The 25,557-nt window shown below is 47.8% G+C and overlaps 10 protein-coding genes across 10 annotated transcripts in view; 5 read left to right on the top strand and 5 right to left on the bottom strand.

Annotated features, from left to right (window-relative positions):
• Positions 1-501, bottom strand: part of UA08_03473 (hypothetical protein) — a gene marked incomplete at both ends in the record, with an annotated part of 1,179 nt that extends 678 nt beyond the window's left edge. The window contains one exon of the mRNA XM_020265778.1: positions 41-501. Coding sequence (XP_020121274.1) covers positions 41-501 — 461 coding nt within the window. The remainder of the gene's footprint in view (positions 1-40) is intronic.
• Positions 502-1,286: 785 nt separating this feature from the next.
• UA08_03472 (hypothetical protein) lies at positions 1,287-2,271 on the bottom strand (the record flags this gene model as incomplete). The annotated part of the gene is made up of 2 exons (XM_020265775.1): positions 1,287-2,085; positions 2,201-2,271. The coding sequence occupies 2 exons, from the start codon at positions 2,269-2,271 to the stop codon at positions 1,287-1,289; spliced, it is 870 nt and encodes a 289-aa protein (XP_020121271.1).
• Positions 2,272-4,116: 1,845 nt separating this feature from the next.
• UA08_03471 (hypothetical protein) lies at positions 4,117-5,187 on the top strand (the record flags this gene model as incomplete). The annotated part of the gene is made up of 1 exon (XM_020265774.1): positions 4,117-5,187. One exon carries the CDS (start codon positions 4,117-4,119, stop codon positions 5,185-5,187), a length of 1,071 nt encoding a protein of 356 aa, XP_020121270.1.
• A 192-nt stretch (positions 5,188-5,379) lies between these two features.
• UA08_03470 (hypothetical protein) lies at positions 5,380-6,537 on the bottom strand (the record flags this gene model as incomplete). The annotated part of the gene is made up of 1 exon (XM_020265773.1): positions 5,380-6,537. The coding sequence occupies one exon, from the start codon at positions 6,535-6,537 to the stop codon at positions 5,380-5,382; it is 1,158 nt and encodes a 385-aa protein (XP_020121273.1).
• A 1,305-nt stretch (positions 6,538-7,842) lies between these two features.
• Positions 7,843-9,951, top strand: UA08_03469 (6-phosphogluconate dehydrogenase, decarboxylating 2; the record flags this gene model as incomplete). Its single annotated transcript, XM_020265772.1, has 5 exons — positions 7,843-7,859; positions 8,235-8,422; positions 8,486-8,937; positions 9,020-9,448; positions 9,511-9,951. 5 exons carry the CDS (start codon positions 7,843-7,845, stop codon positions 9,949-9,951), a joined length of 1,527 nt encoding a protein of 508 aa, XP_020121272.1.
• Positions 9,952-10,811: 860 nt separating this feature from the next.
• On the top strand, positions 10,812-11,652 carry UA08_03468 (hypothetical protein; the record flags this gene model as incomplete). The annotated part of the gene is made up of 3 exons (XM_020265771.1): positions 10,812-10,906; positions 10,963-11,449; positions 11,503-11,652. The coding sequence occupies 3 exons, from the start codon at positions 10,812-10,814 to the stop codon at positions 11,650-11,652; spliced, it is 732 nt and encodes a 243-aa protein (XP_020121230.1).
• Positions 11,653-12,444: 792 nt separating this feature from the next.
• Positions 12,445-14,609, bottom strand: UA08_03467 (hypothetical protein; the record flags this gene model as incomplete). Its single annotated transcript, XM_020265770.1, has 3 exons — positions 12,445-12,657; positions 12,723-12,787; positions 12,857-14,609. 3 exons carry the CDS (start codon positions 14,607-14,609, stop codon positions 12,445-12,447), a joined length of 2,031 nt encoding a protein of 676 aa, XP_020121229.1.
• A 1,132-nt stretch (positions 14,610-15,741) lies between these two features.
• UA08_03466 (hypothetical protein) lies at positions 15,742-17,368 on the top strand (the record flags this gene model as incomplete). The annotated part of the gene is made up of 2 exons (XM_020265769.1): positions 15,742-16,200; positions 16,259-17,368. The coding sequence occupies 2 exons, from the start codon at positions 15,742-15,744 to the stop codon at positions 17,366-17,368; spliced, it is 1,569 nt and encodes a 522-aa protein (XP_020121234.1).
• Positions 17,369-17,958: 590 nt separating this feature from the next.
• Positions 17,959-19,747, bottom strand: UA08_03465 (hypothetical protein; the record flags this gene model as incomplete). The annotated part of the gene is made up of 5 exons (XM_020265768.1): positions 17,959-18,772; positions 18,828-18,962; positions 19,021-19,140; positions 19,202-19,238; positions 19,303-19,747. The coding sequence occupies 5 exons, from the start codon at positions 19,745-19,747 to the stop codon at positions 17,959-17,961; spliced, it is 1,551 nt and encodes a 516-aa protein (XP_020121233.1).
• Positions 19,748-20,324: 577 nt separating this feature from the next.
• On the top strand, positions 20,325-24,167 carry UA08_03464 (hypothetical protein; the record flags this gene model as incomplete). Its single annotated transcript, XM_020265767.1, has 3 exons — positions 20,325-21,311; positions 21,417-21,846; positions 21,901-24,167. The coding sequence occupies 3 exons, from the start codon at positions 20,325-20,327 to the stop codon at positions 24,165-24,167; spliced, it is 3,684 nt and encodes a 1,227-aa protein (XP_020121232.1).
• Between the last annotated feature and the right edge of the window lie 1,390 nt (positions 24,168-25,557).

The following is a 25,557-nucleotide window of genomic DNA, read 5'->3' as shown; positions in this document are numbered from 1 at the left end:
GGGAGGAGGAGAGAAAGAAAAAGTGCGATACATGCCATACCTCGCAATGTCGCTGATCAGGTTCCTCCGCCAAAACGAAAACTTACACGAGTTCTCCGGTATATTAGTGCTATGCGCCAGAAGAAAAGTCAAATAACTAATGCCTTGCATTCGGCTCATGACATAGATATACAGGGGATCCTTCCCCTTGACCCCATCATCCCCGATCTGGCCTCTAAAGGCAACCTGCGGCGCAAAGTCGCCGTAGATGGCCTGCGCCAGCTCGGCGGTTTCCATCCTCAGCTGCAAAGACTTGAGGCGAAACTGGGCCACGAACTCGCCCTTGGGGCCTGCATAAACGGTGTAGCTGCATACGCCTTGCACCGCCACTGGAACAACCTCGCCACCAAGCTCCTCCTTTGCGTAGCTGTCACAGACCGAGCGCGGCACTGAAGTCTGCTCGAAAAACTGGGCAATTTCACTGTCCATAGAGTACACCACCAGACCCTTGGTAGCAGCCATTATGGGAAGAGTTCTGTGCTCGGATCAGGAAGCGACGAGGGGCAATTGCGATATTTCACGCATGGTATCTCTGTAACAACACGCGGCAAGGCGCACAGCACAGCAGAATCTGCCTTACCAGCACCAACACCGCAAGTGTCAGATCGTGTAGAAAGAGGCGGTCTAAGCTGGGCGGCTGAAGAATTGGCCCAAGGCCGTAGTTAGTGGTTCCACGAGAAAAAAAAAAAAAAGGGACAACAAAAAACAGGGTGATCTCACATGCAGCCCAACACACGTACATAGCTAGCTGATGGCGATATGGACTGGACGACGACTCACACCCACCGCCCATAATGTTACGAGTCGTCTTTCTTGGGTAGCCAGGTATCGACGTTGTTGTTGTCGTCCGTGCCAAAAAGAAATTAACCAAAACCTGAGTAGTGCCCTGATTAGTCTGACTGACTACGCCGCAACGCGAAACGAACTAGCAAAAGTTACTAAATCGCAGCGCTGCACGAAATGCTGGCATCTGAGCCAATCATTTCCGTCTCGCAGGCGGTTCATGTATGGAATGGCCAATATTTGTTGGAGGACGAACCGGACGGTCAGGTCAAGCTACTGTCTAGAGTTGTCTTTATAATAGAGTTATGGTATATCATCCGTCGTGTTTGCGTCCAATTCGCCCCTTCTATCTAGGTACGCAAGTTTTGAGCTGTCTAGTTGCTGTTGACAAGAAAGCATGGCTGATAAAGGAGCCAAGTCCACCAATCACTTCATATTGATCAATGCTCGTTTCGATCATACTCCTACTCCGGAGACAGGACTTCCTCCCTCAGGACCATCGTCTCAATCCCCTCTAGTCGGCCATGAATCTCGCGAGCCTCATTGTCCATATCCCTCTGCAGAACCAGCGTCTGCCCATCCAAGTCAGCCAGCGCAGCCGCTATAGTGTCTGCCCGCTGTCGAAACTCGCGCAGCAGAAAAATCTGATGAGTCACAGTCGATTGCCGGCGGTCTTCTGCTGTCGTATCATCCGCCTGATGCTGTTGCAGGAACCTGTACAGCTCCGATATCGCTTCCACCTGATGCTCGTATTCCTTTAATAGCATGACGGTGTACTGCAGATTGTCCAGGGCAATACCGTCGTATATCTTGAGCTGTGCGAGGGCGGGCTGGCGGTTGTGGTGACTGCTGCCACGGGCATGCTCGCAAAGCGCCGTCGAGAGATCTCCCAATCCGATCATTTCCCATTTCCCCCAGAACAGTCTGTACATATCTTCCAGTCGCCGTCCGCTACCGTTACTTCTGCTCCTGAGGAGTTCGGCCATTCCAGCACCCGCATACAGCTTTCGAATCTGGCTGGCGTGACTCGGTCCGTGTTTGTCCTGGACTTGATACAGGCCAAACCAGACTTTTCGCCACAAGTCCTTGATGAGGCCATGGAAATGGAAGGCTAGCTCGGTGTACTGGTGTGCACTGAACTGGTCTATGTTCGGCACGTATGTGGTAGGATAGGGGCAAGGAGTACATAATCTCGTTGATGGTGGTGATGCTGTTGTTGTTTCGTCCCCAGCAGAACGGGCTGTTGCTGACTCTGCCTTAACACTGTTGGTGACATGCTTAGAATAGCCTACTGGCTTGTCGTGAAAATTAGAGCTTCAGTCATGAGATTCGTTAGCGGAGGTTCACTGCGGAGGAAGCAGCTGTAAGGATCGCTTACTTCTGGTACTTGGAGAGCTGACATCTCATCAAGACTCTCCGAGTCTTCGATGCGCCCTTGATGAGAGGCATCCTGCTGCAGTAGGAGAGATGTGTCAGAAAAGAGTGAAGTCTCAAATTGTTCTCTGATGGCGGACAGAATATGCCCTACAGCGCGACAAAGGTGGTGAAATCAGCGCCCTGGTTGACATCATTCATTTCATTCTTTCTTTGATGACAAAGATAACAAAGATAACAATGGAATACACCGGTGATAAGCAAACGTGTGCCAGCTATTTGCAGGTATTGGTGGGTTGGTTTGTGTCTTTGCCCGGGAAGGACCTCCGTAGATACGACGATTTAGGTAGGAGGGTATTTGATGCTTACACATTAGTCATCGGGCAAGACGATAACTAGTTAGTATCCGCTATATTCAAAGTCATTGTTAAGTACATCAAATAGTCATACAGCGTCTGAAACACGAAAACAAAAACGGAGTCCCTTCTCATGTACCAACAAATGCAATGTTCCGTGTTCATTCCTAATCTCTATATTCAAATCCAGGCTTCTGTACGTAACATATACCTGGGTATATGTTCATGTCATGTCATGTCATGTTTATGTTCATATCTTCCCATCACAGGCCATAAAAGCAACAGTTGTAGCTTGCAAAAACACCAAAACTCCAAGCCGTGTTAAGATAAGCGGCAAATATGCAATTCGTCAAATGGGATATCGTTTGGTAAGATATATAAAAGGGGATAGACGAGGATATAGTATGTATGTAGTTGACGTGGTAAGGCTATGTCTTCTCGTGGGTAGCATAGACGTATGTTTCGATCCGGTTGTATATGTATGTATGGGTATATATATGTCGTAATAGAAATCAAAATGCGAGAGGCGTGTGGATCATTCGGCCTCCTCTTCGTCCACTACTCGTCTCCGCGAGAAGAACAGAACGCGGTTCTGCATAGCGTAGATGATGAAGCCGACGATGGCCAGGATGACGAACAGCAGAATGACAATGAGGGCGATGGCGTCGTTTTCTTGCATTTTGATGGATGTACACGGGTGTATATATATATGTATTATATTATATTCTTTCTGTCGATCTGATCATCGGTTAGTGCCTCCAAAGAAAAAATGAGGATGGTGTACATACTGATAAGAGCTTGATTGTTTATCTAAGCTTATCGCGAGGAATGTCGGGTGCCGCGCAGAGCTTCTTGCAGGATAAGGTACGTATAACCAAACAATGGCTTGTGTTCAATGTAGTCACTCTGTGGTCTGGACTGAAGAAAGTGCAGGAAGAGAAAACAACCACGCCCAAGAATGCCGTCTATATAATGCCATGTTTTGGTTGTTGTCCCCAGCCATTGACTTTTCGCGGCGGGGTGGCTGGGCTGCCCGACAACGAGGCCCGCGCGCTGATTGGCTGTTGCTTAAAGCGGGAGCTAGCGCCCGACCCACTGTGCCAGCCTTCGTGCTGGACCAATAGGATCGTGGATTGTCCAGATTATGTAATCTCTATATATGAACATTAACTTAGTTATCGAAGATAGAAGGCATAATATAGAATATAGAATGCAGAAAACAGAAATTCATGCGGCGTATACGTATGTGTCCTTGCATGTAAGCGCCTTTGTCAGATGCACAGACAAAGGTCTGTCTTGACTCGACTGTCTTTCATCAAGAGATGAAACTGACTCAGACAGTGTAGTGTCTAAATAGAAATCGCAACTCCTAGAACTGCTTGTTGAAACAATCGCGCACATCGTTTCTTTGGGTATACGCAATAAAGCCATTGTATTCGCTTTTGTGGCTGTCATTCTCGTCTCCAAGACAGATAAAGGGGATAATGCGATTATACCTCGCTGTTGTTTCCAATTGCGTATACAAAAAAGAGCGCCTCTGATTAATGCTGGCTGCTTGCCTAGAATGACTGCCACTTCTCCTGCTCCGTCACTTCCTGGACGCGGCCAAAGCCAACCCGAGAACCCCTCTCCCTCTCCACTCTCAGACAAACACATGCTCTCCATCGACAACCTTTTCAAAAAGGCAGGAAAAGCCATTTTCCTCACTATGCCTTTTCTCCATCATCAAACCCATCACCACAGCGCAGGGAAGGATGCCCAAGACAAGAAGAAGCAGCCAAAAGCCATGCCAATACCGACACCAACGCTGACAACAACCAGCAAGAGGAGAGACTGTCTCTCAGTCTCTATACCATCTTCACAGTCATCAACCCCCCACCTCGCAATAACCTCACCAGATCCCTCCTCTTACACTTACCGTTATACTCAAAGACAACCCCCGGCCCCATATCCGTGGACATGGACTTGCCACCTCTGCCGCCGTATCTGGAGAGTAGGGACTACACAGCGCTGCCTGATTTGCGGCCATCGCATATGCATCGTACCAAGCACAAAAAAACGGGGAAGGACAGAAGAAGACAAAGACTATCCAAAGAAAGAAGGAACAAAGAGAAGAAAGAAAGCTGCCAGTCCTCCTGCTCGTGGTAGTATTCTCGCTGGCCGTCGAGCAGTTATTCAAGGCGCGACAACACCAGTGCCACCGCCTCCTCCTCTTCCCCCTGTGAAAAAACCCCAACCTACCATTGCTACGCCACCAACTCGTCCAGCGAGGAAGAAAAAGTCCAAGATGGAAAGAAGTTGTCGATCCCAATTCGATTTCGCGGGTTGGGAGAATTGGAATGAGTGGAGGAAGAGTGCTAAAGACGAAGACGACGACAAACATAACCCTGGCCATAGCGATGACGATAGCGATACTATAAGTAATACTAGCACCGACGACGATAACAACAACGATCATAAAAAACAGAGACGAATCATGACTCTACTCCCTGCTCAAGGCCGACTGCTAGTTATAGGCGCAAAAAGGGAGATTAAGACTTCTCATGCACCACCACGCCATCATAACTGTTGGGATGACTGTAGCTATCCAAGTCAATGCATGCACGGGAATCCGGAATCGAAAGAACGGAAATGATCTTTTGAGTTGCAACGGTGTGGATGATTCACAATACTGGTAGTCGAAACGAGCTGCTTTTTTCTTTTTTTTCTTTTTTTTTTTTTTCGATTTGACTCAGTAAATGTATACTATATTGATTTATATTCTAAAAAGGAAGAATGTAATTATAGTTTTTCATTATCAACATCGTAATAAAATAAATACACTTACTCAACCCAGGATCTTCAATCCACCCCGAGTATAACCCTGTTTCTTCACTCCGTCCCCCTTGGGCTTCCCACCACCAGCTCCACCCTGTGAAGGACCTTTACCGCCCCCGTGTCCATTCTTTTTGCCTCGCTTGTCTCTCTTATCCCCCGACACTGGTCGAACTTCGGTCATGGCTCGTCTCAGGAGAACCGGGTGCGAACCAATGTATTTGCCCTGCATCTCTCGAGCAGCCTTGAAATAATCATCGCCATCGCTGAAGCTCACAAACCCGTATCCTTTGCTCTTCTCTGTTCGCTTGTCACGAATGACGCGCGCCTTTTGGACGGACGGATACTTTGAAAACGCCTTTTTCAGCGAATCATCGGTGACCTCGCCCGCAAGGTTGCCAACAAAAAGTCGAAAGTGTGCTGGATCCCACTCGAGAAGCGTGGAGTCTGTCCATGTCTGGCCTCCTCCGGATCGAACAACAGTCTTAGAATTAGTTTCATTAACGTTACCCGGAACGGGTGTATTCGAAGCAGGTGTGTTAAATGACGGCGTACTAGAGCTAGTGACAGGAGGCACAGTCCCAGGGCGTCCGGTCGGCTTTGCCTGTATACCAGCCATGTCATCACTTTCCTTCGTCATGTATGCACTCTGCCACTGGGCAATCTGAGCCTCCATCTCTGGGTCCATACCGCTATCACGTCCGTAGCTCTTGCGTTCTTGACCCGGCAATGGAAACGGGTTCGCGATCTGGGGAGCCTGAGAGGCGCCATAACTACCATCACCGTAAGTCGACTGATTGTAGTACGAGGCTGCTCTAGATTGATATGACTGTTGGGGATTTTGATACGTCGTGGGATAGCCGGCTGCGGATTGTTGAATTGTTGTTGTTGGTTGTGAAGGGCCAGAAACAACAGGGCTACTGGTTCGATAGGGGGATTGGCTCGAAGCTACTGCGCGAGGCGCGAAGGCAGTAAAGGAATTGTAGGCTGTCGATGGCGCCTGCGAGGTTTGATGTTTCACTCCATAATTGCTAGTGCTAGGAGCGGTCCCCGGCGCCGAATAAGAAGGCGCGGACGAATATGCCGGCTTGAATGACGAATTTAACGCTGACGGAGGGCGTGGGGGCAGTGAAGAAGGCTGTTTGAGACCTGGAGGTGGTGGCAACGACATGATGAACGATTTGTTCGCTCAGAGCGCAAAGAGAAGGATATGTAGAGATAGTATGCTCGCGCCAAAGGTGCAAAGCGAGCAGCTGACAGCAACGTACCTTCAGCAAAACCCTACACCACAAGACGTAACTACCGATATACTTCCTCTCTTCTGATTGACGAGCAAACGCAGCTTGTGAGATGACGTGTATGATCCAGTCACAGCCTAAAGGCCACCTGATCGTCGGTGTAGGGTGAGTGTGTGTGCAGTGTTGGAGTGGTGATCGTCTTATCGTATCGTTGATAGATGGAAGCCGCAGAGAGTCAGTCAAGTCACTGGGAAGGCGGAAAAAGGATTTTGCATTTCGCAAAGAGGCTAGCGTCTGACCGCCGCGGCTTGGCGGCCGCCATGACTAAGCGGCCTATGATTGGCCAGCACCATGGAGGGGCGCAACCGGATAATCAACTTACCGGCGGCCGCGAAGAGTAGCTTACATAAGCACTGCCCCTCCACGCTCGCGGTCACGATGGGAATTTTCCCGGACAACAGTGTCCCGGACAGGTCTCCGGGAGTCGGCTATTGATCTCTGGGAGGGTGAGAAATGCCTCTTGAGTGTAAGAAAGCGTAAGAAGAGGTATCACGATGGTATTTCCCAGGTCGAGGACGGTGCGAGCGCGAGATCGTGTAGCAGCCGCACATACGTCATAACCGATCTATGCGGAGAGCTTCCTTTACACAGTATACATACAGGGAATAACTAGAAAGGGCCCGTCTTGACTGCATTTGCTACGGCATGGTTACCATAGTTATGGTTATGGTTATGGCATTGGTAATGGTATTACCAGCCACCATTGCAATGGTGAATAATGCCTTCTTCTGCCCCACCATCGTGAAGAACGCTGACACTTCCGCTGCCTCCGGCGCCTCCGCGGACTCGGTCTGAAGTATGTCGATACCCATCACCGATAAGTAATAGGATGTGATAATAATGGATAATAGCAGACGCTAGCGCAGATTGTATAGGGACAGGCGGCAGATGGGGTATGGCTGCGCATGTATCGATGTGTATGTATGTAAGTGGTACGTAAAAGCCCGTAGCCTGTTGTGGCCCGCCGTCACCGGGAGCTGCTTTCTGTAACGCGCAAACCTCCAGATGATTAATTGCGTCCTTCCTCCCGCAGAACCTCTTAAACTCTTTTTCCTCTTCCATCTCCCTCGCTCTTCTTCTTTCCCTGCCCAATCCTCATCCCTTCCCTGTGGAACTTGCTCTTCTACTGATCTTTCCATCCATATTTTACTGTCTTGACACTGACATAACCTGTCATCATGGCGGACCAAGCAGTGTGAGTAGCCCCTCCATCTCCCGCGCCCCCCCCGCCATCGACCCGTCACTCAGGTGCGAGCCGGCGGCATATCGCCAGCCATGGTGGTTCCATCGATGGTGTCCTTCAATGGATATTTCGATTGAATTCTTAGCCAAGTCTTGGGGATTTCAACAAGAGGAAATGAGAGAAAGAGACTGGAGGAAGAATGGAAGGCAACTGCCCCGCTGTCTCGACACGCATCAAGAGGCGTATAGCGTCATAGTTGTTGTCCTCTCCTAGTTCACTCATACCCTCATGAATTGCTTTTGCGCACCGCACCATCTCTACACATCCTCGTTTGCACACCTTCTTTTGTCCTCCCGCGCATTTGGCATGATCAATTGACTGACCTAGCGCTCGCCTGGCCGGCATTAATGTCGGTGCTCCGGCGCGACCTGTTCCTAGTGGTGATTTCGGTCTTATCGGTCTGGCCGTCATGGGTCAGAACCTGATCTTGAACGCTGCCGACCATGGCTTCACCGTCGTTGCTTACAACCGTACTGTCGCCAAGGTCGACCGTTTCCTCGAGAACGAGGCCAAGGGTACGTTGGAGAAAGAAGGTGTCTTATAATAGACGTAAATCTTACTCACTCTCAAAACATTAGGCAAATCCATCGTCGGCGCTCACTCCATCGAGGAGTTCGTGTCGAAGTTGAAGAAGCCCCGCCGCATCATGCTCCTCGTCATGGCCGGCAAGCCTGTCGATGACTTCATCGAATCCATCCTGCCTTTCGTCGAACAGGGAGACATCATTATCGATGGCGGTAACTCCCACTTCCCCGACTCTAACCGCCGTGCCAAATACCTTGCTGCAAAGGGTATTCGCTTCGTTGGCACCGGTGTGTCTGGTGGTGAAGAGGGTGCTCGCTACGGTCCTTCCCTCATGCCCGGTGGTAACGAAGAAGCGTGGCCATACATCAAGGATGTCTTCCAGAGCATCGCTGCCAAGAGCGACGGCGAGGCTTGCTGTGACTGGGTCGGTGACGAGGGTGCTGGTCACTACGTCAAGATGGTTCACAACGGTATCGAGTACGGTGACATGCAATTGATTACCGAAGTAGGTTTTCTTTTACTGTTTTTTTTTCCTGCCATCGACCAGTCTCCCACAGAACGTGCGAACTAACCTTTTACTTCGTTAGGCCTACGACATCTTGAAACGCGGTGTCGGTCTTACCCCCAACGAAATTGGTGAAGTCTTCGATAAGTGGAACAAGGGAGTCTTGGACTCTTTCTTGATCGAGATCACCCGTGATATCCTCAAGTACAACGACACCGATGGAACTGCCCTTGTTGAGAAAATCCTCGACAAGGCTGGTCAAAAGGGTACCGGAAAGTGGACCGCGATCAACGCCCTCGACCTTGGCATGCCCGTCACCCTCATCGGCGAGGCTGTCTTCTCTCGCTGCCTCAGCGCCATTAAGGACGAGCGTGTCCGTGCCAGCAGCCTTCTCGCTGGCCCTTCTCCCAAGTTCGAGGGTGACAAGCAGGCTTTCATCGACAACCTCGAACAGGCCTTGTATGCCTCCAAGATTATTTCCTACGCCCAGGGCTTCATGCTTATCCAGAATGTGAGCTCCTTTACCATTATAAGAAACAAAAAGCGAAATAGCCAACTGACTGTCAATTCAAGGCCGCCAAGGAATACAAGTGGAAGCTTAACAAGCCCTCCATTGCTCTCATGTGGCGTGGAGGTTGCATCATCCGTTCCGTTTTCTTGAAGGATATCACCAATGCTTACCGCAAGAACCCTGACTTGGAGAACCTTCTGTTCGATGATTTCTTCAACAAAGCCATCCACAAGGCCCAGGCTGGCTGGAGAGATGTCGTCAGCAAGGGTGCCCTCTGGGGTATCCCAACTCCTGCCTTCAGCACCGCCCTTAGCTTCTACGACGGCTACCGCACCAAGGAGCTCCCTGCCAACCTGCTGCAGGCTCAGCGTGACTACTTCGGTGCTCACACCTTCCGTATCAAGCCTGAACACGCCAGCGAAACCTTCCCCGTGGACAAGGACATCCACGTCAACTGGACCGGCCGCGGTGGTAATGTCTCTGCCTCCACCTATATTGCTTAAGAAATTCATGACAAGTCATTATAAGTACTACCTCTGTCAATGAGAACAGAAAGAAAATGATCAAAACAAACCCTTGAGATTGATATCACTTCCCAGGTGGAATCTACAGTTAGAAGTATCTAGGGGGACCGAACGCGTTTACCATGTATTTAGAGGCTGTGGTCTATGCGCGCCGCGTTCTGTTACAAACAAACCAACGATTATAGCTAATTTTTGTGTTGTCCTGAGCATGGTCCATTCACTATTTTCCCATATACCTAGTAAATACATACATACATAGTAGGCGACCGGGGCTGGCTCCTAATGCCGATGCGCTAGTCCTGATCGGGCTGGTCGTGGACCCTCTGGCCCACACCTGCCCGAATTAACTCAAGAATCGATGGATGACTCTCTGACTTCCTAAGCCAACGTCGCATCACTACAAGGGGAGCAGTTCAGTGCCTGCCCTTTCTCCAGTTCTGCGCCTGCAGACGTTTGTTCTCTTCTTTTCTGCTGACTCCGGTTCAGCACGTCGTATTTTATTCCTTCATCCCCCTTTTCCTCTCTGACTTTATTCTTCGTTTCAAGTCGCTCCTTTTGACAACGTTTCGTTTGGTTTCCTTGCATTATTGCGTTCCTTGTACCACATCTACCGGTCCCTCTATCGACTCGCAACAGTTGGAGTATCTGTCTGATTGGTTGAGGGGAGAATAGCTTTGTGTTTTTGTCTCACCCTACTAGCAGTGGCTTAGCATCCGCACCTTGATCGAAGAGCTCCGGATCGACGACCCCGAATACTGGTAGATCAGAGACACCCGTTGAAATATTCATTCGAAGATCATATTACGTTGGTTCTTCAGGGCAAAAACTAGCGGTCGTCAATGGCTGATCATAAGCGCCAAAGCTTGGGCGCCAAAGCCCAAAATGCAACTGGAATTCCGTCGGAGGAAACATTTAGCAAAGCAATTGGCGCGCGGTACGTACAATAGCACAATACCATGCAAAGAACGTAACTGAGTGGCGGACTTGCAGCATCCGAGTGACCACCGCAGCTCCAAACACATCCACAATCGAGGGTACTCTATTCACAGCGTGCCCAATAACGAACCTCGTTGCCATTAACACATCGAGCCAAGTATCACCAAACCCTACAAGCTCTAACCAACCGGGAGACTACCATATCATACCCGTATCCCGAATCCAATCCTTTCAAGTTATTTCCTCCGCTCCATCCAATGCCGATGGTCTCCCACTGCAAGCACTCGATACACGTGCCTTGAAAGCACGTGAGGCTAATGCCGTTGCTAAGCTGCAAGAAGCCGAATCTAAACGTGGCAAAGGAGTGACGAAAGAGGCACAAGACATATTCGATGCTTTTAGCCGCACAATGCCCGCCAGATGGGATGGCACCAGCATCGTTGTTGCGGATGCAGTCGTCATTGCCAAACCTTATCGGGTTGATGACTGTCGACCTTTGGTTGCGGGTGACTCAGCTGCGCTGACTCGTGTTCGCAAAGTGGTTAGTAAATATCTAATATCTAGTGTTTACAATTTGGCTAATATGTGCTATAGCTGGAGATGGAACGAAAGAAGATTGAGCTTCGCAATGCAAGCGCTGCGATTGGGAACAGCAATCAGTTTACTCGACAGAAAAAAGATCGAGTTGCCATCCCCAGTCGTCTCGACTCAACTCTCACTCCCGCACCAAGAAAGGGTGGTTAGATTGGGCTAGTAAATAATGGCCCTACGCATCGGCTCAGTGGCACAATGACACATGCTGTTTGTGTAATCCCTCCAGTTCGAGGACCGGCCTAGCGAGTCTCCTACAGGAATATATTCCATTATGTATTTGACCGCTGAGTAACTCGAACGGTGATCAGAAGAAGATTTAAGAAAGCAAATCACCTATGCATGAAGACTAGGTGTATCTAATGGAGAGAAGCGGGCTGATGCTGTATGTGTCATCCGTGGAGATCAAACTACAGGCTGAATATTGGTTCGCTTGGTCGCTGAAACTTCTATAAGCTAGCTTTGTGGTATTATCTATGTTGAATTTCGAGCCACCTGAGAAAGAAAGGAAAGAAAAGAAAAGACCCTCTCGAGACTACAAGTGTTATCTGGAGAAGCATATAAATTCTATAAGAGAAATACAAAAACTAACATTACTATTGCCCATGTTTTAGTATACCTTATCATTTGCCATCGGATCAACTTTTACAGCCAGTATCTGAAACTTCGAGAACCATTTTTAATGGTGTTTAGTATTTACACGGGCGAAGCTGTGTCCACTGCTATGTAACCAATTGCTTATCTCGAGTCAATATCAATCAATATTATCTATCTAATTCTTAAACATACATGTATGAAGTAAGATCAATCTAGGCACATATATTATCTTTTCTTGTGTGACAATCTTCTCCCCCTCTGTATCTTTTTTTACTTCCCCCCAAAAAGCAGAAAATAAAAAGAAATGAAATGAACCAATTGCTGTATGAGTCCACTCAGTTAGCCAAATCAATTACGGTAATCTGGCAAATTCATTGCCGCACTAATGCACGACAAATGACTAAAGGCCTGAGGCACATTACCCATCGCCTCGCCACTGATTGCCACTTCTTCGGAGAAGATTCCCAAATGATTAGCAAAGGAGAGGACGTTGTCGAAACTGGCTATGGCCTTGCGGCGGATGTCGTCGCCGTTGGGGAGGGTGTCGGTGTATTTGCATGCCTTGGGGGATGTTAACCCTCACCATTCTTTTTTATTTTTCTTCTAGGTTACTTCAAATGACCTACCCGGAACATGGATTCTATAGCCCAGAAGGTAATCATTATAAAGGCGCCTTCGCGTCCTCCGACACCTGTTTATGAAACATGTTAGCAATGCATGTGGTAAAGCAGTTCATAACAATTCTACACCAGAGACATACCGTCTTGAGCCTTTTCGTGGTCATACCGGAACACCATGCTTGCACTAGTCAAGCCCGACTTCTCCGGCGGTTCTAGCACTTTGTCCAAAGTGCTCAAGAAACGACGATCATTAGGCTCAACAAACAGCACCAAGGGGGCAATCATAAGTGCCGCATCGACGACTTCAGTATTCTCATAGCTCTGCGCAAAGAATCCTTTCTCTTTGTTATAGCCCTTATCCATGATCTCATCGTACAATTCGTCACGAACCCGGATCCATTGCTGCTTGTCTGGGCAGGGCAGGGTAGAATGTTTTTCGGCCAAGCGTACTCCGCGATCAAGTGCTACCCAGAGCAGCATCTTGGAATAGAGAAAATGCTGTGGTTTGCCACGCACTTCCCATATAGACATATCTGGCTCGTCGCGAACCTGGATGACAAAGTTCATCATGCGGCGGATTCCGAGCCATTGGTCATATTGAATCGGTTTTGCGTGGTTGTTGTACATGTAAATACTGTCCATCAATTCGCCGTATATGTCCAGCTGCGTATGGAAAGCTGCTGCATTACCGATACGCACCGGTTTACTGCCACGGTATCCGTCCAGGTGGTTGAGTTCAAACTCGGGAATATCGGAATCTCCTCTGATCGTGAACATTATAGGCAAAAAGTGCTCCTTGGTGAATTGTTTTTCGACCAATGGCGGAAAGACACGATCAAAAATGAAGGAGATGTATGCCTCGGCTTCTTCGTCGTAGCCATTCTTGAGGAATGCATACAGAGTGAAGGAGGTATCTCGCACCCAGGAATACCTGTAATCCCAATTACGGGAGCCGCCGATATTTTCAGGCAACGAAAATGTCGGCGCGGCAATGACCGCTCCCGTGGGCTTGTATGTTAATAACTTGAGAATGAGCAGACTTCTCTCTACGGTCTCTCGATAATGGCCACGGAAGGTGCACTTGTGGCTCCAGTCTGTCCAGAACTGGAAGGTTTCCGACTCGAGTCGCGAGAGGTAAGAGGAAAGCTGAGTAGGCCCCGGGAGGGCTTTCTCGGGACTATGAAGAACAAAGATCATGGACTGTCCTTCTGAGATCTCGATGTCGGCGACAAGGCCCTGCCCGAGATGTCCAGGCCTGTTTTCGAGGCGATAGCGGCCTTTCGGCAGACCCTGTCCTTCCTTTTTGTTATCGGCCCAGATGTCCAACTGTAGGCGTTCTTTGGGTGATTCAAAGTATATAGTCTGTAGTTGTGGGACTGTTTCTGACGAGCTCAAATTGCAACGAACGCTATGGCCGTCCTGGGCGTAATTGAAGGCAGGAAAGAGCTCCACCTTGACATTCATAGTGCCTCGACCACATTCCAGACGACGCAAGATCCCTGAGTGTTTGGCACCGGTCTTCCAGCGGTTGCCGCCTGGCTCGGTGCAAGCACAGTAACCAGACAGGTGTCTGTCAGATTGAGGAGACTTGTGATTGGAAACAGGGAAGAAGTCGGCCAGGTTGATGACTCCTTGCTCGTGGATCCAGCGGGTCTCCAGGATGTTGGTGTAGGGCAGATATCTCTGCTTGCTTAGGGGTAATCCATCCTGGGTTAATGTATTGATGCTGAAATGGCCACCCTTGTCCTTGTCGAGCAGTCTGCAGAAGACTGATGGAGAATCAAACACAGGCCAGCACAGGAAGTCCATACTTCCATCCTTGCTCACCAGAGCGGCCGTGTGCATGTCCCCAATGATGCCATAGTCTTCAATAGCGTTGTATTTGGAAGTCATATCGATAGTTGACTTTGACACTTCGAATGAACGGCCAAGCTACAAAATGAGAATGCTTGTGCCCCTTGATATTCTGAGATGTGACTGGAACTTTTTGTACGGTTTGTGGAGCAAGAGATGCTGGAACTTTTTAGATACGAGACTTAGGTATATAGCAGAAGAGATTCCATTGCGCCATGTGCAGCCGGGATTTCCGGCAAAAAAAAAAAAGAATATGGCATCATCATAGCAACACGATACTCATTGAAGTAACGGGTTCTCTGCCGGTGGCTCTCCACTAGATTGCTTTGTCGGAGGCTCACAGCTAACAGTAGCCAGTGGTGTCTTCTGACAACCCGAGCAAGTGGGCCAGAGGTTCATGGTAATCCTCCCAAAGATGCAGCGCCATGGGATAGCCACTGGCTTGCGTTCCTCGTCAAGAAGCAATCCGAGGAGTCGCATCGGATATCAATTCCTGGACGTTCGTTCTGCCGGCCCAAGACGGAAGGCGGTGACTCCAGACGGAACACTTTAGACGCCCTCGAGTCTCGACAGCTTGGCGCCAAGCCCCCTCGAGGAAGCTAGGCGCTAGTGTGTTTCGGGCAAAGCTAGTCGTCCCAGCTGCCCAATCAGCGCGCAGATTGCTCAACTATTCTTCCGGCCCGCCGAGGCGACCGACAGTCTTTGGCAACTCTCGAGTCACGCTAAGGCCCAAAGGGGGACAATAACGAACTGTTTTGCTCTCCATCATCATCCACGACCATCCCAACCTGCTCCAATTGTCGGTTCTTGCAATTTAGGGTCGCTGTATGGTGCGCACCAGTCATTCCCTTAGGAAATCAATTTCCCTTTCTGCTTTCTTTTCCTGCTCGTTCCTTTATCCTTCGTCTCGCTGCTTTGTCTGCGTACATCAAGTCTCCTCTTAACTGCCAGCCATCGGCGCTTTCTTTTGTTTTCGTGTGACACGCGACTCGGTTTGACATTTGTGCAACTGAATCTCTCCTACATTTTCGAGGTATCGAGCTCGGGATATATTACCTCCTCTAGATTATCGCCTGCTGTAACAGTCAGCGGCGATTTCGCTTTCGGAATCTCCGCCGTCAGATGCGCTCCCCGTCTCCTTGAAAGCGCGGCTGTCAAATTACCAAGCAACATGGCAGTCGGGGCCTCGAGAGATATCACCGGACATCATAGGCGTCGCAGCTCCGTTTTGACCGCTGCAGGTTCATCCCAGGTTCATCCGGCGCTCACCGACAGTTACGTAGATAGGGAAGGCCGACTGAGTCCCAAAGAAGACGGAGCAAAAGGCGAGGAACAACAGCCTCTTACCAACAAGGATCCCGACTCTTCAGATCTCTCATCTATTGCAGAATCAGATGAGGATGTGTCTGATGACGGAATTAACGATGACGAGGAAACTGGTTTAACGGCAAAACAGCGAAATGAACGGCGGCGGCGGCGGAAGAAGCAACGTCAACGACTAGATGCGAAAATTGCTGGAGTTAAGGGCAAACACAGCAATTTCGTTGCGGACAAGAACGTTTTTATGGCGCTCATGATTAATGCATCTCTGATAGGCTTGTGGTATTTCTTTTCATTGTCGATTTCTATAGTAGGTGCATCTGCTGAGCGCAAGTTATCTCTCAACGCTGCTAACTCAATCGCAACAGTATAATAAGTGGATGTTCTCGGAAGACGAAGTCGTGTTTCCCTTTCCACTGTTTACCACTAGTTTACATATGCTCGTTCAACTCACCCTCGCCGTCCTAATCCTCTATTTTATACCTTCTCTCCGTCCCACACATTCGCCGACTTCTTCTCCTACTCCCGAACCAATTATGACAAAATCCTTCTACCTGACTCGTTTGGTCCCGTGTGGTATTGCTACTACATTGGATATCGGACTGGGCAATATGTCCTTGAAATATATTTCTCTGACGTTTCTGACGATGTGCAAGTCATCGGCTCTTGCTTTCGTCCTTATTTTCGCATTTATTTTCCGTTTGGAATCACCTTCAGTGAAGCTTATATTGGTAATTGCTGCCATGACCATTGGAGTCATCATGATGGTCGCTGGAGAAACGGCTTTTGATGCTCGTGGCTTTGCGTTAGTCATCGCTTCTGCCTTTTTCTCGGGCTTCAGATGGGGTCTGACCCAGATTCTTTTGCTTCGACACCCTGCAACATCGAATCCGTTCTCTACCATGCTCTTTCTTACACCGGTCATGTTTATCGCTCTGATTGCCATCGCACTTGGTATTGAGGGACCAAGCGAGATTGCCGAAGGCATCAGGACATTGGCTTCTAATCGTGGAGCTTTCAACGGAATCTTGCTTTTAGTATTTCCGGGAGTCCTAGCATTTTGCATGATAGCCTCCGAATTTGCACTATTGAAACGCTCTTCCGTTGTTACTCTCAGTATCTGCGGAATCTTCAAGGAAGTTGTTACTATCAGTGCTGCGGGTGTCGTCTTCCATGATCCGTTAACACCAGTTAATTTGTCTGGCCTGTTCGTGACAATCGCAAGTATAGCAGCATACAACTACATGAAGATAAGCAAAATGAGGAGTGATGCCCACAAGGAGATGATAGAGCAACAAACGGATGACGAAGAATACGATATTACTCCCCCTCCTGGACATTTGCACGACGAGCATATTGCATTGAACGATGAGCCGGACCATGACTTTAGTGGTCGCAATAGCATTAGTTGGAATGCTTACCAGCCCGATCTTGATGACGCTCTCGACGCAGCCCATGGGAGGGCGATGAGAGCGTGAAAAGTACGCTTGGAAACGACGTTTATCTTATTTCTTGGACCTATTCGGTTCGCGCCAGCGGTACAACACCAAATGTTGTCCCTTCCTCGCCAATGAACATACTGAGCCTGCATAGTCCATTCTTCTTGGGTTGACATAAGTCATGTTTTGCGCTACAAATGTTGATATATTTTGTTTTGCTACTGGTGTTAACTTACATTTCTATACCCGGTGTATGTATTTCTCTTCTTTCATCACCCTTTTGTTCCATTCTTGTGCGTGGGATGCATGACACATATTGGTTCTATCCCACTCATGTCTTTCATTTCATTTCAATGTATTTCCGGTATATATAGCTATGTACGCTTGAAATTGGGGGTGTTTTAAAGGGATAGAATATTATCAACGCCCTATATAGGCGCTGTCATACAGATTGTGTAGACTTGGTGTGAGATTCACTCCCGGTTTATGCATTGGTTAGAGCAGAATTGCATGATACTTGAGGAATTTTATCATTGGAAATACACTTTTTAATTCCATTGCTAGGACGACCTTTAAGATAACAGTTGATCTTCTGGAGCACCTTGTTATGTAGCCATCTTATACTCCATTTATTCCACGGGCCTGGATTCTGAAGTATTCAAGTCCGTCGTTTTAGGCTTCTTAGGACCACCCTTTCTCCCTTTGAACATATCATCCAAATTTTTCTGACCCTTGGCAAGTGATTTCTGCTTTTTTTTCGCTTCTGTCTCGAGTTTTCGTTCATATTGTTCCTGATGCTTTTGCCTCTCTGCGCGTCCCTCATCGGACAACTGGGCTTCTAGAGAACGAAATTCGGAACTTTCTGGATCCATACCAATTAAAGATTCAAGCAATTTAATTTCGCGAGCCCATACAGATTTATCCTCGATAGGCTTGCTTTTGTTTGAGCCTCCAATATCTGGACCGGGACGATCAATGGGGGTTTCAAGGATCATGGGCAGTCCCTGAAAGCGCTCTTCATTCATAACATTGTGGAAAGCGCGAAGGCCCAGAAAGCCTGTTCCGATGTTTGCGTGGAGATCTCGCTTACTACCTTGTGGAGCCTTTGAGTCATTAAGATGGAGCGCTCTGAGGAATTTCAATCCGATCTTGTCGTCGAATTCTTGCATGAATGAGTTAAATCCTTCTGGGGATACCAAATCATAGCCATAGGCGAAGCTATGGCACGTATCAATGCACACTCCAATACGCGAGTGGAATTTCTCTGGAATTTGGGAGATAACAGCACCCAGTTCAGAAAGCGGTCCACCAATGGTTGTTCCGTGGCCACACATTGTTTCTAGTACTGGAGTCACTGTTTCGGTCTCGGAAAGTGCCTTTGTCAAGGCATTCGCAAGCCGTGAAATAGCCGATTCTAGTGTGCTCTGACCCACTGCTCCTGGACTTCAAAGGCAGTTAGTTTTGTCAAGCCTGGCCTTTGGTCTGGATTCGGACTTACTGAAAGTTATAGAGTTTGATACCGAGCTGTTCGCATCTACGCAGATCATCCAGGAATGAGTCGAAGGCCTGTTTCGCCTTGGCTTCCTCTTCTTGGGCCAAGTTAACCAGATATGAGCCATGAGGTAAAATATATCTATCGATGCAGTCAGTCGAATATAAGTCTAAAAAAACAGATACGATGGCAAACAAACTTGGATGCGTCATATTGGTGGTCAAGACAGAATTTTCGGAATTGTTCCTTGTGTTCATCTTGCAATGGCGGATTGTCCCATTTTCTCTGAGATTTCAAGAATAATGCAAAAGCGTTCCCACTGAATCATTGCATTAGACATTTGTTTTCATACGATGCGGAACCGTATATTTGTGACATACCCTATATGCACGCTGTTGACAATCGAATTTTGTACCCCTTGAAGAAATAGGTTGTATTTCAGTATAGTTTCAGAGTCTAAGCGAATCGAAAGTGAGCAGACCTTTAGCGGCGCTAACATGAGCTCCCACAAACATTTGTAGACCTTTGGTTCTTATGCCTAAAGGCGACATTTCTGCTTCTTTTTCTCCTTTCGTCTTTCGCTTTGTTGTAGACTTCGTGGTAATTGTTTCTTCCTCTGCGTTGACTTCAACCTTGACTTCATAGTATGTTGCCTTGGAGTCCTCCTCGACGTACGGTTCCTCAGTTATGATCTCTTTAGCTGTTCTCCTCGCTTTGCTGTTTGTGCTGCCCTGCTTGGTTGACTTTCTAGGAGTGTTGGCCTCAACTGGGGAGGCAGATTTCGACTTTCGATATTCGGCGCTGTATCTCCCGCGTTTGTTCCTCCTCGGGGATACTATCTCATCCTCTGGCTCGTGAAGTGATCTTTTCTTGTTTTCTGTCGAGATGGCGGCACCGGAACTTAGGCGCGAACGACGCGCAGGCATTGCTGCAGTCTTCTGAAAAGCAGGAGGTCTAGGAGATGCAAGTGACTTGATCAACAGCGCGACCACTGTGCATACTGAGAAAGAGAAAGATGAAATGCTCGCGCCTCATCAAGGTGTTGCCTGGTTTGGGCGCTCCAGATCATTCAGCAATCTACAGATACGTGAGTGGAGACTAATGCAAACTGCTAATTGGCTGACATCGTGTTTCTGCGATTTCCAGCGAAATAATGAGTTATGGAAATAACTTGTAGAGTATTTAATATCCACGCGTTGCTGAAGACGTTACGGAGCTTCAAATTATTCCCAAAGCTCTTTTCAGATAGAATATTCGCAGATGTCCATAAAGGCACGTGATCTGTTACCGCGGCAACTCTTGTGGGATTGTTTGTGGATATTTTAGGTCGATCGCACCTTCCCATTTATGATTCTGCCCGCCATCTGGAAACCCGCAATTTTCAACTTCAGCGACGACATCCTTCGACGCTGACCGATCTCAGCGGCCAGTCACTAAAGAACGGCAAGTGAAACAAGTTCGTTTCTGTGCAATCACCGTGCGCCGTGATTAAGGGCCGTCAATATGTCGGCCTCTGATGACCTGATCAACTTTGACGTGATTGAGACGCAGAAAGAAAATATTCAGTCTTTGCCTGGCGGAAGGTCTGCGAAGGCCCTGGTACAGATATTTTCAGCAGGAAAAAGCGGCGATAAATATAATTCACCATCACCAAACGAGACTAGGACCTTAAACGATGCAATTCGACAAGAATACGAGGCCGAATTGGAAGCCAGCGCCGACTCAGACGATCCCCTTGATGTATACGACCGATATGTCAAATGGACTTTGAATGCATATCCATCATCCCAGGCCACCGCCGAATCTGGGCTTCTACCCTTACTAGAGCGAGCTACGAAGGCTTTCCTCAACTCCGCACATTATAGGAACGACCCTCGGTACCTGCGATTATGGCTTCAATATATTAGATTATTTTCAGACGCACCACGTGAAACATTCTCGTTTCTAGCACGCCATCATGTCGGAGAGGGTCTAGCGCTCTTCTATGAAGAATTCGCCAGCTGGCTTGAAGGTGCCGGACGATGGACTCAAGCGGAGGAAGTCTATAGACTTGGTATAGAGCGCGAGGCACGTCCTCAGGAACGTCTACTGCGAAGATTCGGCGAATTTCAGGCACGATTCGAACAACAGCCACAGGGTGGTGACGGACCATCTTCTCCCGCTCTTCCAACTGTCCGCCCAGCCCTGGCAGCAAAAGTTGATCCATTCGCTACTGCACGGACTGATCCCCAAGCACCGCAACCTAGAGGTGTGGGGGGGCGAACAACAACTAAATCAGGAAAACAAAAACTCGCTATATTTTCCGACTCCGACAACCCGGATTCGAGTCAGCCGCCAACGAGTAGCTTGTCAAAAGGGTGGGATAACATTGGATCCCTGCGAGACAGACGCAAGGAAAACGAGGTCGAGGCAAAGCCTTGGGCCGGTGAAATATTGAAGTCGGAAAAGAAGCAGGTTCCGGTCCAGAAAATGACCGTATTCAGGGATGAGGTAAGTCATGCACAAAAAGAAAATTCTTTTCTGGTCTCCATATATTTACGATCATAGGACTAATTACTGTATGGCTTTGGCTCGTTTGTCGTTATTTGTATGCAGTCGAACTCAAATGCACAAATTCAATCAAATGCCCAACCCTCACGATCTGATACCCCCGAACATCACGTAAGAGAGGCCATAAATCCTCGCACTGGTAGGAAAGAGCGTGTTTTTGTGGATTTACAAGCTGTGTATCCGGATTACAAGAACCCAAACTTCGAGGTTTGTTTCGAAGAGCTTCGCGCTGCTAGCCGCGGATGGTTGGACAAGGACTGGGCGAACCCTAAAAAGCCCCTTAAAGAAATTCCTACCAACTCTGCTGGACGGGTTTCTTCATCGGAGGGAATTGAGAACTTGGACCGCTCACTCGTTCAAGATGTAAAGCAAAAACTCTTTCTAGAGGAGGGATCACCACATGATGAGCGTCGTGAAAGGCGACTATCAAAAGTCAAGAAGATCAAAGTTCGAGAGATTGGGGAGACGCAGACTAGTAAGTAATGACCAGAAGCAGAAGCTGGAAGTATAAGATGCTAATTTTACGTAGTAAAAACAAATCTGGACTCTCCGACTGGACCGAGGATAAAGCGAAAAAACAACTCTGAGCCAACGATGACATTCCACACGCGAGCTGCTACAGACGAAATATATAGTATCTTTAATCAACCGTTGAAGACCGAGACTGAAAATGCAGAACACGGCGATAGCTTTCTGGACAGTGAATATGAGGACGACGATTATACTAGCGGCGGAGAAAGTACCGGCACTGGGAGGATATCGGCAGGGCACAGCGAGTTCGGAGATGATGAGACTAGGGTCAATGACGATGAACAAATTGATGACGATAGTGAACACGATGGTGAATGGACAGAATTCACTGCTAGCAAACATATTCCGAATGTCTCTGCTGCAGAATACGACGAAGATGAAAATAATTTGGACTCTAACCCTAGGACACGAGATCTCACGAATAACAAGTACATTCTAGAAGAACCTGACGATTATAATCCTCCTATTGGACCTTATCGAGATGCTGCAATAATGGCACAGAATCGACTTCCTTTCATGACACCTATCATTGAGAAAACCGAGTCTTCGTTGCCTTCCTTTACTGCCGCAAGGAGCCGTCACTATGATTATAAAACGCCTTGCAAAACTGTTCCCGAAGTTGAGCTTACACCTTCCGGCATCCCGGTGGGAGATCTGTTGCTTAATAGTCCAGATGCAGACGCAGTGACCGTCAATCTCGAAGACGCGCAGTCTCCTAGTCTAGGCGTGAAGACATTAAGACGAACCCCTGTCAAGCATGTGCCACCATTTTCCATCACCGATGCCAATTGCATCATCAAGGACTCTCAATGTGATCCGAGTGACAGAGCGATTCGCAATAAGATTCTCAAAATGATTGAACCGCCGCTTGCAACCTTCACTGGATACCATGATCATTCGTCCATCTTCGGGGCACATGCTGGGGATATTCTTAAGTACTCTAAATCGGCCAAAAAGCTGTCAAAGGGTGGCGAAAGGCTGTCCTCTACTCCTCCAGTGCTCAGTCTTCAAGGAAGCAAAAGAACTTACGCCATAAAACGTGAGCTAGGAGCCGGGGCTTATGCACCAGTCTATCTGGCAGAGAGCGTAGGAAACATCGATGCCTATCCCCCTAACAATGAAACGGAAGCGAGTACGAAATTATCTTCAGCCCTAGGCAAGCGGGAACAGAAGTTCCAGAGACATAGGCTTGAAGCCATTAAGTTAGAAACGGACCCTCCGAGTGCATGGGAGTTCTATATGATAAGCATTGCACACGACCGTCTTCGCACTTCGCCCTCCTATTTCCGCGCATCGGAAAGCATTGTGAAAGCTCATGAAATCCATCTTTTCAAAGACGAATCATTTCTGATAGAAGACTATCAAGGACAAGGTACACTGCTGGATCTTGTCAACATCATAAGAACAGAAGCCATCACAAACACTGGAAATGCAGAGGCCGGCATGGACGAAGCACTTGCGATGTTCTTCTCCGTTGAACTGCTTCGGACGGTGGAAGGACTCCATGCTTGTGGGATACTGCATGGAGATATCAAGCCAGACAACTGCCTAGTGCGGTTGGAAGACAAGAAGAGCAGATCATCGCTCCCTTCACCTCCCCCAGGTGAATCTCTTCTTGATCTAGCAGATGAAGATGCTATAGCTGATCCTAGTGAAGTCCACTACTCGGCTCGTGGACTACGCGGTTGGAGAGAACGAGGTCTCACACTGATTGATTTCGGCCGGGGTGTCGACATGAAGGCCTTTAGGCCCGACGTTCAGTTCATAGCAGAATGGGAAATGAGCCAGCATGAGTGCAACGAAGTACGTGAGATGCGACCCTGGACATATCAAATCGATCTGTACGGAGTCGCCGTGACGATCCACGCAATGCTATTCGGCAAATACCTTGAATCTGTCCCTGTCGACAACAACACACGCAACTCCGGTGGCGCAATTCGTGATTCTCTAACCGATTTTAACGCCACTACTAAACGCTATCGTATTCGTGAATCTTTCAAGCGATATTGGGACCGAGAGATTTGGACAGACGTGTTCGACCTCCTACTCAACCCTGCAACAGAGCGCTGGACACAGATGGAGCGCGCGGGTGCTTCCAACGCTGCAGTTCCAGCATTGCCTGTTTGCCAATCCTTGAAACACATGCGCGAAAGAATGGAAGCATGGCTAGCCGTTAATGCGGAGAAGAAAAACCTCTCTCTACAAATCCGCAAACTAGAAGCATACCTATCGCGAAGAAAGGAGAGATTAGAAAAGGAGCGTTAGAATATCTTCTCTTTGTATTCTATCTTCTATTCTTGTTTCAACTTTCCGTTGCAAGCAGTTCATCCTGCTCCTTTCCACACCAACACAATTCACGACATACAATCATTCTCCTTATTTCTGTATCTACTTTATTTTGTCTTGCATTCATCTCGATACTACTGCCACCACCATCGTACATATTACCTATATACCAATATACCCCTGCATGTTATCTTTTCCCAATCTCGCTCTTCTCTTTTCTTCCCTGGTGTCCCATTTTCATGTATTTACACGAGCTGGCTAAGAAATGCGATTGTTCCTATGATTTTAAACATCCTGGATGTCTTTCTTTCCCCAGACCAGCATAACATATGAATGAATCAATGTAAGCAATAGTGTCGACATGCATCGATGTTCAAAGGACATGGACGATAGAATGAATTTCGTTATTCAAAACTAAGGAAAAGGTGATAAATAGTAATCTTTCTAGAATGATAAAAGAATGAGAGACGGAAAAAAAAAAAAATTTTCAGAATCGAAATACAATACGCAACTTCAAAAAAAAAAGCCATCACTTTATTTCATCTATTATTTTTAGATGCGTTCATTGTCTGTCATATCATTCATTCATCTCAGAAGTGGGCGTCCCTCAAACTTTTGTTCCTTTTTTTTGTTCGTTTCATCATCAATTCATGTCAAGGAAAGGGAGGGGGGAAAGTAGAAACGATCGATCGCCGCGACGCAAAGACTGGATACATTAGGTGAGTGTGGCTCATATGATTGATTGGCAAAAAGGAGTAGAGAGATAAGAGAAAAACAAAAATAATGGGGAAATCAATGAACATAAGGAAAAGGAAATGTTTAAAGATAGTGAGTTGTCAATATGACAAATATGTTATGTGGTAGTTGTACTGTTGAGATATCCATTTAGCATGGTGGTTATGGTTCAGAAACCGAATGTTCACCGAAGGAAAACTTGTCGATTTGGTTGAAGAAGAGAGCAAAGGAAAAAGAAATTCGAAATGAGTGTGTTGGGCGTGTGGCAGTTAATCAGATTGGCGGCTGACTGCATCAAGTCTTTCGACAATAGCATGAGGATCCCTCTTGCCAACAACGAGTTCAGTGTATGCGTCGCGATCGATCGGGCAAAGAGGAAAAAATGGCAGTTTAAATCAAATAGGCGAACTAGTCATAGCCATCGTGAATATCATAAAAGCTTCTAACAAAGATCACCAAACGCTTGAAAAAATCGACTCGGCCTAACAATGTCGTCCAAAGTCGTGGTGCTGTTCATCCGATCATCAGGTCAGGGTGAAAACTTCAACGAACCGAATATTAGGGCGAACGTTTCGACTATTAACCAAAAATTGCAAAAATCTTCATGCTTTCCATATGAACTCGTGTCACATGA

Source organism: Talaromyces atroroseus, assembly GCF_001907595.1.
Source record: "Talaromyces atroroseus strain IBT 11181 chromosome Unknown scaffold_3, whole genome shotgun sequence".
Taxonomy (NCBI): Eukaryota; Fungi; Ascomycota; class Eurotiomycetes; order Eurotiales; family Trichocomaceae; genus Talaromyces; species Talaromyces atroroseus.
The sequence above is the reverse complement of the archived record's forward strand: the minus strand, read 5'-3'. Positions and strand labels throughout refer to the sequence as shown.